The 12272-nt window shown below is 38.3% G+C and overlaps 1 protein-coding gene across 5 annotated transcripts in view; it reads right to left on the minus strand.

Annotated features, from left to right (window-relative positions):
- The window catches only part of TRPS1 (transcriptional repressor GATA binding 1), a 274945-nt gene that overhangs the window by 191230 nt on the left and 71443 nt on the right, over window positions 1–12272 (minus strand). For all 5 annotated transcript variants that reach the window (XM_019552096.1, XM_019552079.1, XM_019552106.1 and 2 more), the window contains one exon: window positions 9688–10291. In XM_019552096.1, coding sequence (XP_019407641.1) covers window positions 9688–10291 — 604 coding nt within the window. The remainder of the gene's footprint in view (window positions 1–9687; window positions 10292–12272) is intronic.

Consider the following 12272-nt stretch of genomic DNA (forward strand, 5'->3'; position numbering starts at 1 on the left):
TTTAATGCTTTTTTGTTCCAGCATACATCTGTCCATGCAATAAAACTATTTTCCATAGTCACCATTCTTACTTCAATGTATTCAATTCTTAGCTATATGCTATATGCATGGAAAAACAGCAAAATGTGTGCGTGCATTGTTTATTAACAAATCTGTTTTTAAATTTGTACCATTCTGAATTCATTCAGATGTATACAGTATCCGAGTTTCTACAAATTAATTAAAATTAAAATACAGCCTTCCTTGCCCAGTAGATTAAATATTTTCTATTACAGTATGCTTCTTCAAAAAAACTGGATGTATTATGTCTTTTAATTACCAAAAGTGCATCTCTGAGGGATGTCTGAAATTCGACACAGCAAACAATCCTGTACTTCCAGATGTTGAAGGTATCCTTGTATAGCTTTTTACTGTTCAGCATCATTCTACTTCAGGCAAAAATAAAATTATGTACAATCCTTGACTGCATCCATCTATGAAATTTAATTTTCCATTGAAAATCTACAAGTTAGCGGCAAATTCTGTCTTTGGACAAGAATGTGTGGTTCCTATTGAATTCAACTTGGCAGAATTCAGCCCTTAGTTTCTAAGGACAATTTCAGCTCCCATTTTACTGGAAATGTACACTCGATTGCTAGACAGACATAAACCTAAAAGTGAATCATTATTATACTCATTTTGGACTCCTAAAACTGATCTGCAGGCTGCAAAGTATATTTAGCAGTTCCCAAATGTAGAAGCACTTGTCATCGAGTTTTCAGAATTGGTTAGCTTGACCAACATAACTTGTTTTGGTGTTTACACTCGCAGTGCCTAAAGCTGTATTTTGTACAGTTATAATATAATGAATATAATGTTATAATAAAATAATTTTATAAGTGTATTTTATAATGTATATCATTTTATAATATCACCTTTTCATTAAAAATAAGGATGTTTTACCTATAATACTATCAAAAAGTACCGCAAGTTAAAATTAAAAAGTAGTAACGCATTGTAGACTGTACAAAATAAGTTGCTTGCTGATATTTGACTGTTGTTATATAATTAGTCCGATAGAAATCCATGGTACTGTTCACATGAGTAAAAATTATAGGATTAGGCTCCTCTTCAAAGCAAGCAACAAAAGCAACTAAAATGTAAATAGGGAGCAGTGCCTCAGTTGATATAAATTGTCCTAGCTTCACTGAAGTCAATGTAATTGCAACAAATTAAACACACCAGCTAAGAAACCAACTGAAGTCCTTCCATTGCTCGAACAAATTTAATTTAAAAATAGTGACATATATAATAAAAGATGGTGATCTGATGAGAAGATACACTGATATGTAATCAGAGACATGTAAGCAAAGTCATTATTCATCATATTCCTTTCATGTCTAATATCTATGTACATATTTTACAAAATAGAATAATTTCCATAAAAACCATATTAACTTCAAAATCCCTATTATGTAAATGACAATGCTCTCTCACAGGTAAAAATAATGAAACCACGATCCAACCAGGAACACTCTGTAATCAAGCATGTGAAATATTTTGCTACTTCTCATTGAAGAAATTATATTGATGAGTTAACAATCAAACCAATGAGAATAAAAGTACAGTTTTTGCATCTCAAGTAAAAAATAGGAATATAAAATTCAACTGATGATATATTATACTAAATATCAATCAATTTCAGCCAATTTTTTCATTATAGAAGGGCAGCTTCCCCCCCGCCCTTTATTATTGATTTAACCAGCCAAATGATGCAGCTCATTTTAAATAAAGAATCATTTTGGTACTCTCTGCTTGAATCATTTTGATATTGAACCTAGCAACTTCAAATATAAACTACTGCTTACTAAATGGCCAGAGGGCTGGTTGCAATGTTTTCACTTTGTTCTGCAAACTGATTCACCTTTTCCTCAAGGTTTATGATGAAACATACATCCACAATATTATTGCAGTCACACCCAAATGATGACTTTACTACTTTAATACACTTCTGCACCCCAAACATTTTCTTTTCCTTCTTTTCACTTAGCATACGCATTTATGGGTAGGTAAATTAAATATCCCAAAGGTGGAGCTGTCTTTCCATATGATAGTCACTCCCAACACAACTATGTTCAAGTTCAGTCCACACAAACCAAAAGCGTCTAATTTAAATGGGCAGGTTAAACATTTTTTAAAAGATTCTTCCTGGTTCTATCTGATCACTTTGCCATGATGAGTAAAGCCAAACATTCAATTTCTTATGGGTTTGTTCCAGTAGTTGCTAAAAAGAGCCAAGAACATGTTTGTTTCTAAACTGCTTAAAACCTTTAAAAGTTATTTTAACTTTACTTACCACCCCCATACACCGACAAGGGGATTTTACCATCCTCAGTTACATGCAGGAAACATAAGATTTCAATACTGTGTCTAATCAAGTCCTATCTTTTTGACACTTTCCTTGCTGGATGATGATTTCAATTTTCCAGGATGTACTTATACTTAAAAATTAACCTCCCCCCAACCTCCCCATACACTGAATTGTGGAAACAGGTGCTTCTAAAAAAAAACCTGAAAAAGCTCAGCAGTTCTTTGACCTAACATAGCTATGTGCATTAGTAAGACACAGTGCCTGCTGAGTTTCCCTGAGTTAATTAGAGGACCCGTATGGCAATGAATGGCCTTGACTATAAATACTTCCTGAAAGATCCCTAACAGAGTCAGAGGAAATGGGAAAAAATGAGATGCAGCTACAGAGAAACTATTTCAGATGTTTCTCCTTCAGACAGCTACTTTTTAAATGACTGGGGGCTGGGATACTGAGCCCAAGAAATCGGTCAACTAAAGGAAAAGATGCACATTATAATGATATGCTTTCTAAATTTAATACGAAATCATCATAAATTTGCTTCTGTGGCTACTACTACTGCTAAAACAAAACAGGATAAAAAACAAACACAAAAAATCCCCCTCAGCCTGAATTTTTTTGCATTGCACTGTCCATTGATGAGGTACATCTGTCATAAGCTGTTCAAGAAACTTTTAAGAACATATTGTGTATATTTTTCCATGCTGGATCCGCTTTTTCTCCTGCGAAAATAATCTGCAAGACTTCTACATGCTTCAGTGGATGCAGGATTTACCTCTAAAGTCTTTCTGCAGCCAGCAATCTGATGGTTATACACAGAAGGGGATGGTTTGGAAAAACAAAAGGGGAGGTATTTTTACCGACTTTTCATAATGACTTTGGCACTTAAGCTTTCTGAAACCTCGCTCTGTTCAACAGGAGTCATTCCTTTAGAACAGAAAATATCTTTTCAATTACCGAAGTGAACCTAACGCACACTGTCTACCATACTGTGACTGTAACAAAGATCATTTAGAAAACTGAAAGAACTTATACTCAAAAGTAGTAATTTTTTTGCTAATTTCATATCTTGAAAATTTCAACCAGATGTATACCTGTTTAGAAAAAAAGGGAAGGGAAACAAACCCCCAAGAATTCATCATATATTAGGATTCAAAACATATCAATGGCTTTAGCCAATTATATGCAGTTCAGCTGTGAAACATTTGAACCAACATTATCACAGACTAAATAAAAACCACCACTTCTTAACATAAACTGAGCCTCTTTTGGAATACCACCATTTCTTTTAGTTACACAAATGTTCCAATCCTTTATGTTGCTGAGTGCCCTCAGTTCAGTGTGAGAGCTGAGTGTTTAGCATATGATTGGGGCACAAAAAAAAGAGTACCTATAGCAAATTTTAATACAAATTTTAACACGAGGCTTTAATATTATGATCCTAGATCTCCATTTGCTACACTTTGACCCACTGACAATCTCTCTTTATCCTTCTCCAATCCTACATTTATATGACTAGATGGTAGTGTGTATGCCACTTTCACATATGCATAAGAACACACAGGTCAGTGATACTTTATATATGCATAGGTTAAATTATGAAAGCACTACATTTGGAGTTGCATTACCCTACCCTTTTGCAGCTATCCCAGTGTATGTTATGTGTGCCTGTCTTGTGGAAGGTTGGGCAGGGGGATGGAGCAGGGGGGGACGAGGACTCCATTTTGCAGCATCAAGGAGTAACAAAACAGGGCACTTCATTTAAAAACAGTTTAGCAAAAAGTTCCTGCTGTCCAGAATCAGAGCTGTCAAAGCATTAAACAATGCTGCTTGTCTGAGTGTCCATTGGCTGCCAATGTACTGCCCCAAAAAGGAACATTTTTGCATCTCAATAGACTTCTCCAGTATCAACAAATCTTTAAACTATAAATTCTGCTTCTCTAAGGACGAAAGGAAATAACAACTACATTGTACCATGCTGAGGTACATTTTTTGTATTCCCACTTACCAAACTTCCCGATACTCTCTAAGACAGCTACTAGAAACATCTTAATACGAAAAATAAATTAAACCTATTCAAAAAGTGTAACAAGTCCTTGAGAAAGCTGTGTTTCATATGTATAGCCTGGTAACTTTCTCCTAAGGAAGAAGGTGCAACTGCCATGTATGTGTTTGCACATACACAGATTACAAACTATCGTAGTTGTTATACTCATCTTCTAAAAGAATACAATATATTTGGTGTTTCAACCACTAAAAAGAAAAGGCAATTCTACCTCACTTCCTTCTATGCTGTGTATGGCATGACAGAGATTAGACAGTGACCACTGCATATAGATGAGAATATATAAACTGGGCTGTGCAAAATTTTGGCAACCATTTCATTTCAGAGGTGTTTCAGCCCTTTTCAGCACCCAAAACACTGAATCTGAAATGAAATGGAAGGCTCTGAAACATCTCCAAAACAAAACGAAACATCCAAAATATTTTGGAAATGTTTCAGATGTTTCGGAGGCGGGCTTCTGGGGAAACAGAAACTAAGAAGGCAGAGGGGGAAGGGGGATGGAAGGACTGCTCTGATATGGACATCTGTAGCTGGCCAGTGTCTGTGCTGTCCCTGAAGTCCCTTCCAATCCCAGTACTCTGGGGGAGGGATGGCAGCTTGCTGTCATCCTGTGCACAGATCTGCCCCCCCCCCAGAAGAAGTCCCGCAGCCCTCCTTTTACAGTGCTGGGAGGCTGAGGCCAGGGGCCAGGGGCCAAGCAGGGCAGCCATGGTGGGCTTCTCCTGCCAGGGCAAAGGCAGGCACAGCCAGAGGAGCCTGGCCCCATTCCCCTGCCTGGTCCCAGCCTCCCAACACATTTTTAAAAAAAAAAAAAAAGGCCCACTGTCACCACCTGCAGCAGTGGCAATTAGGGTCTCTGAGGGATTGTGGCAAAACTCTGGCACAGTGTGGGGCAGTGGGGGGCAGCAGGGATCACCCCCTCCCCTGGTTGACACCCACACGGCAGCTATCACATTGCACAGGTGCAGTGTAGCTTGGCAGGGTGCCACGCACTGTCTGGGAGCTGGGTGGCTCCACCTGTCAGCCAGAGCCTGGCACTGCTCATCCCCAGTGGCCCCAGCTCCCAGACAGTGCGCAGCACCCTGTCAAGTCACACTTCACTGGTGCCATGGGGCAGCTGCCACGCAGGCACCAGGCAGGGGGGTGATCCCCACTGCTGCCCACTGCCCTGCACTGCATGGGTGGCCTCTGTCACAAGCCCTCAGAGGCCCTGATCACTGCTGCTACAGCCAGTGAGTGCAGGGCTTTTTTGTTTTTTGCTTAAGTGCCGGAAGGCTGGGGCCAAGTGAAGAATGGGGCAGGCAGGGCAGCCATGGGGACTTCTCCTGTTGCTCTCCCCACCCAGGGAGAAGCAGGAGAGCCAAAGAAGCCGCACGAGAACCTGCAGCTTCCCGGCTGTGCCTGCTTCTCCCTGGCCTATCCAAATGTCCAAATTGGTGCCGAAACAGTGTCAAAACTCCAAAACAGATTCTGCCAAATTGAAACAGAGCAGTGCTCTGAAACATCAGAACAAATCACTGTCCTCCGAAACAGCCGAATCCGAAACTGAAATGAAACATAGCCATTTCGCACAGCCCTAATAAACAGCTGATAACCATGAAAGGTTCTGCAGATGCTTTTTTTTTTTTTTTAACTTTAAAGCTTACAAATGCTAAATAAACCAGATAACATAATTTGCCATACATAAAATTCCTTCCCAGGAATTACCCCATAAATAAAATATTTTGTATTTTATCTATACATATGTGCGCACATATACACTTCTTTTGCCAATTAAATCAATCAAAATCCAACCCTACTGAGTTTCATGCAATATCATTCAAAACAGAGCAGCCAGTGGGTTGAGCAGTGAAGTAAAAGTTCAGATCCTAGTACTGCCATTGGCTTGCAATTTGATCTTGGGCAGACCACTAAACTCTGTGACCAAATGTTATGAAGCAGCCTTAATACCCAGAATTTTGAAAAAGAACTAGTGATATGACTGCCAAAATAGGTATCAGTGGGAAGCTTTGGTTAGGGATCCTTTACGTCATATGGACACTTACCATCTCCTCCACCTAGGTGGGCAATAAAATAAAGTATATGTAAACAATAAAAGATATTTCTGGATACAATTAGTGACAAATTTTGGAAATGGAAGAATAGCAAAATTAGTTAAAAGAACTAATTCTGTGTTGGTCAACTGAGGTTCTCTTTCTGATAAATGCCAACCACAAAGATTCTACAGGATGATGTCCTGATCCCATTCAAGTCAACAGGAGTTTGGCTCTATACACATCATTCCATAACTCTGCACACAGTGCAGCTAAATCGGGAGTTAAATATGCAGTTAAATCAAGCTAAATCAAGAGTTAAATATGGAGTTCAGTGCTAGGAGCCTCTTCCACTAATCCAGTGGACATCTGAGTCAGAATTAATACTAAGCCTCCACATTCTATTATTCCCCACTTGTAACTATAACCTCAAAAAATGAAGGCTGAAGTCTAAATATTTTCCTCTTCCCTCAATAGTGATGAAACATACATGATAAATAGATTCTGTTCAGCAGACACTTACTAAGTATAAAAAGATGATTAACTGACTTAAGCAATCTTCAAAGAAAAAAAAATACAGGCAGGAAATAAAAGGAAATGGGGACTGAGGGGACTAAGGGAAAGACACAATTGAACAAGTTCTAGGTACACTGATTCCAACAACCTTAATCAGAGTTAAGTTAAATTAGTGACTTTCAGTAAAGACCTTTCAAAAGTTATTTGAACTCATTGTACAGAAGGGTATAGAAAGTGCCTAGCATATATTTGCCTTTTTCTCCAATGGCAAGTGGCCAGGTAAACAGAAAAACTAAAACAGAATTACACTAAGATTTGAAGACCGAGCTTCTAAAGTGTCTGAGCCTTCACAGAGCTGACTCCATGCATTACCAAATCATTTAGTCATTTAATTTTAACTAACAATTAGTTTTAGGTGCCACTGAAAAAAGCATGAACTTTACCCCTAACTGGATAGCATCCCAAGGTAAAGATAGTCTTTGTGAAGAGAGCCAACAAAAAAATCTATGCATTACTAAGCATCATTAAGTAGAATTTCAGGGTGTGCACAGGGTGAATTTTACTTCAAGTTGGGCCTTTTTTTGTTTTAATAATGACAAGTGTAAGAGGAAAAAACATTAATATTAAGTGTCCATGGAAAATTGTCCCATGCCAAAGTATGCAAACAGAAAGACTTTTATGGCTGGGGACTTTGACTGGAAAGTACCAATGCTCCTGCTGAGCCTTAAACACAGAGGCCATGTCCAGATAAGCATGGCCGTTTGTATGTGATGCTGCAGACATGTCTGCAGTGCCACATACCACACGTACAGCTGTTCTCCGGGCTGCAAGGGAGCAGCGTCGGAGGGGGGTGGGGGGGAGGTTGCCCCATGGATATCCAGGGGTCAAAAAAAATAAAAATAAAAAATCTGTGCAAAACAAAGAGTGGAGCAATACATAAGGTAGCAGCGCATGCCACTCAAAACTAGAGCCTGGCTGGCCAAAGCCACAGTCTCGTTGCCAGCCAGACTCTGAGTAGCAGGATCATCCCAAACAAGGTGTGCTGCTGCTAGTTGTCCCCAGGGAGCCAAATATCAATGGTCATGTGAACATGGCCAAAGGTTACTGGCTAGAGGATCTTCCCCTCTGTTCAGGGTCAAACCAATCGCTATATTTGGGGTCAGGAAGGAATTTACCCCATGGTCAAACTGATGCAGATGACCAGATAGGGGGGAAAAGTGTTGCTTTCTTCTGTAGTGGAAGGAATAGCCCCCTTCCTTGGGTGTCTCAAACATTTTAACACACCTTGTAGCAGCAGGACATTGGCCACTGTTGTCCCCATGCCTTACCTGTGGCAGGTTATGGTGTTATCCCTTGTAGTTGTGTCAGGGTTGGCTATGTAGTTTTACTAATAGTTAGACAATGGATTTGTGTTGGATGGTTGGCATGGGAATGATCATCCTCTAGTGGGAGTTGGACCAGATGTCCTCTGAAGGTCCCATCCAGCCCTACTTTTGTATGATTCTATACCATAACAACTATTCAAACAAGTGCAATGACACCAGCAATCATTCACAGCTTATGAAACACAAGAATTTAGCTGCATAAAGCATTTAAATTTATAAACATATGATTTTAGTAATTAGAACAAATATCAAGTTTTTATCACTGCTGATTAGTTCAAGAACATTTCAAAAGATTTTTTATCAATACATGAGTATCTAAGCATGAAATCAGAGTAGACCATGAAAGTGTGCATCTACCCCTTTGTACTCATCTGACGTATTGTACACTCAGATGCATTTTGGATACAGTGGTGATAAATGTTGTTAAAACAGAATTAGAAATGCAGCTAATCATCATTTCCATTTTCATTATTGGCTGAGATTGCATACAGACTGTCAGCTACTGTAGCAACTTTCTAAGAGATCAGATGGGAATCATCATCTAGTGAAAACAGAGTTAACCTAAACATAATGACAACATTTTCCCCACCAACCACTCTTGTTCTCAAAATCTGTGAATTTTCTGAACCTCAAACTTCTTCCCAATGGAAAGTGCATACCTTGACTGAGCCAGGAAAAGCCCATTAAACTCAATTTAGTGCAAGACTTCAGAGACAGAAACACTATAGTTTTGTCTTTGAGGGAGACAGGGTAGAAATATTCGGCAAGATGCATAATTTCTCTTTCACAGCTCCTTAATTCCCTTTTTAATTATGCTTCCAAGGCAACCAACGTGACAAAATGCATATGGAATTACGCTCTTCTAAAAAAAATTCTAAACAAAGAAATATTCATATTTGACTTGCTTTTCACATTCTTAGCCATTTAATACTGTAAAATCTTACTTATATATGAACAGTCATACCACCTCACAATGTAACTGATGATTAGTTGTGTTAACAGAACAGATATGCAACCTTCTAAGATTCTAAACCATCCTTTTCCAAATATATCAATCATCATCTTGCATAATCAGCAGGAATGATCAATCAAAATTTAATCAGATCTAATAGCAAAGGTGAAAACAATTGTTTACTAATACTACATCTACTTTGTTTCTTTATATAAACACTTGGAAACATTTACCTGACATTTAACTTCTACAAATTTCACTCTTTGATGGGTCTTCATAACTTTCCGCTTCACCTTGGCCAACCATTCAAAAATTGGAGAAATGAGTTGCATACACATTATAAAGTAAACACAACATACATGCAGTCAGGATAAAAAAGAAAACCTTACCCTTAGCAAGGACTGGGATTCATCCTTTGCCTTGTTATCACCTGATCCAGGATACTGCTGAGTGAGTGGTCCAGATTTCTCTCCACCTCCTGCTGGCACCCCCTGCAGGAATCCCTTGGGCTCAACAGCCAAGCCATACATGGGCCGCGCAATGTGGGCAGCTTCTACATTTGGACTATTCCTTAAAGGCTTTGGCTGCTCTTGGCCAATGGACACTGGAGTCAGTAGGCCTAAGCTTGCTTGTGTATATGATGGGCTACCTCTCAAAATGTCTGTTCCTCTCCAAGTCACACTGCGAAGATCATCATTGGAGCTGTCAGTCCAACCTTTTTCCTTAAGCACTTCCTTATCTTCTAGCTTTTCCCTCTTCACTATACTGTCAGAAATGGGCTCCCCCATCTTGGGGTCTGGATTGATCAGACTGTAGACCTTTAGGTCAATTTTTGGCTCTTCCTTGATAGCCAAAATGCCGTGACTGTCCTCCCCATTGGCTGTAGTGATGTCCGTCTCCTGACAATGCACAGTGTTGAAGTGCTCTAGTAGTGACTGAGTGTCAACAGCTGTGAAGCTGCACTGACGGCATTTGTAACAGTTATGCACTCTCCTGAAAGAAAATAAAGAGTGATTTAAAATTAGAATCCCCTCAACTTCCCCTATCCTGTGAATTCTCACAAATGCATGATAATAAGAATTAAACAAAACACTTCCCAAACCAGAAATGAAATTATCTGGTTTGTTCAATTCTAAATATAGAATGTGGGTTTATTTATGTTGTATCAGGGATAACACAATAATTAAACCAGTTGTGAAATATCAGAACAACTGGTTTGTTAACTCTATTATTTCTGACCCACTTAAGTACACTTGGACACAACCCCATTGTTCTGAACTCTACCCAAATTTCACTGGAGATTTCAAATGACTTTTCTTTTTAATTTGAATCAGTACACTCTTCACTTCCTATAGATACCATTGATACAGATTCTATGATATAGACACTAAGGTTAGCTATTTTCCAACAAAAAACAAAACATTTGAGAAGACATATTTCTCAGTGTCACCTAATTAAAAGCCTTTTTGTATAGTGTGACACTATATTTAAAAAGTTCCTGCTTAATTGTTTTAAAGAAATCCTTTGCCTGTTGTCAATTTTATATTAATTTAACCATAAAGAGGAGTTGGACTAGAGGTCTGGTTAACTTACAACTAAAGATACATCAAAAGATAAGATTTCTTTAAATGAGAGACGATTCTTATGAGTTCTTTATGGAAATTCTTGATACCATTTTGAAATGAGACCATTAAGGAAAAAGAAAAAAGTTCCCTGGGTAGTTACAACTTGCTTTCTATTATCAAATACAGAAACACTCTGGTGGAGAATGAGAAGTTTTCAAATAGAGAGGCAGAGAAGCCATCTAACATGTAAACTCTGATACAGCCCACTACAAGATGAAGAATACAGTGGAACAAAATACCCTCCTGCTTTCATTCTAAAATTCTATGCAAAGTACTATATTATCAATTTATATAAAGCATATATGTTACTACATTAGAACAATATGCTACCCATTTAGCTATACATACCATAGGAACAGAATGCTATTTCATGTGCTATGCAACATTATTATTAGTAAGTATTCATATTATAGAAGTGTCTAGAGTCTACAGTCAGGCTTGTGGCTGCACTGTGCTATGCAAGGTACCAACACAAAGTAAAAGACAGTGGCTGCCCTTAATCAAAATGCATATAAATCTGTAAATCCTTCTCCCTACAGATACATTCACACATCCACACCCTATGCATACAGACTCACAGTAGTGACTCTAGCCAAGTTCAAAAACTGAGACCTTGACTATCCACACAGGACAAAACTTGCATGGGAAATCTGTTATTGGCATGACAACTCTAGTTGTTAGAAATTAAGTCTTTTGAGGCCAAAATGTAGTCGCAGTGAATTCAATGGCAAAACTCCCATTGACTTCAATAAGAGCATGATTTGGCTTTTAGCGCATCTGCAGAGCTGGAATGGTAGACACAATGTCCCTTTATTTAAGTATGATACTTCAGAAAAGCTAAATTGCCAAACTTAAAAGAAAAATCTTGTCTCTTTCCTTTTCCTGAAAAAACAATCCATATGTTATTTACATTGTCTGATTGTCATACAGTTGTGCCGGCATACAGACATGAGTGTGTTCGAGTACCAAGATCTCCAACTCTTATACAATATCATTTTTTGTCTTTGTCATTTTCAGTGTTTTAGAACATCTGAAAGGACTAAATGGGCTCCTTCAACACCCCCCCACAGTAAATTATCAACCACTTAGCCATTTAGCTATATTGAAAAGGAGTCTGTTGGTAGGACAGAAAATGGTGGGTTAAAATCTGTTTCTGTTATTTTTCCGTTCTAAAATAGCTCTTTAAAATCTGCTCTGTGTGATGCAAATATACATTCTCTTATAACTCATTTCTTTTTTGAGGCAAGCTTAATTTTCTTCTGAACCAAAAAAGAGAGAATGCAATTTGATCAAAACTATCTAACAAATACAAAAAAAACAAGTTATAAAAAATGTCAGCCATATAAAGT

This window comes from Crocodylus porosus, unplaced genomic scaffold (genome assembly GCF_001723895.1).
Source record: "Crocodylus porosus isolate Cpor-Errol unplaced genomic scaffold, CroPor_comp1, whole genome shotgun sequence".
Lineage (NCBI taxonomy): Eukaryota > Metazoa > Chordata > Crocodylia > Crocodylidae > Crocodylus > Crocodylus porosus.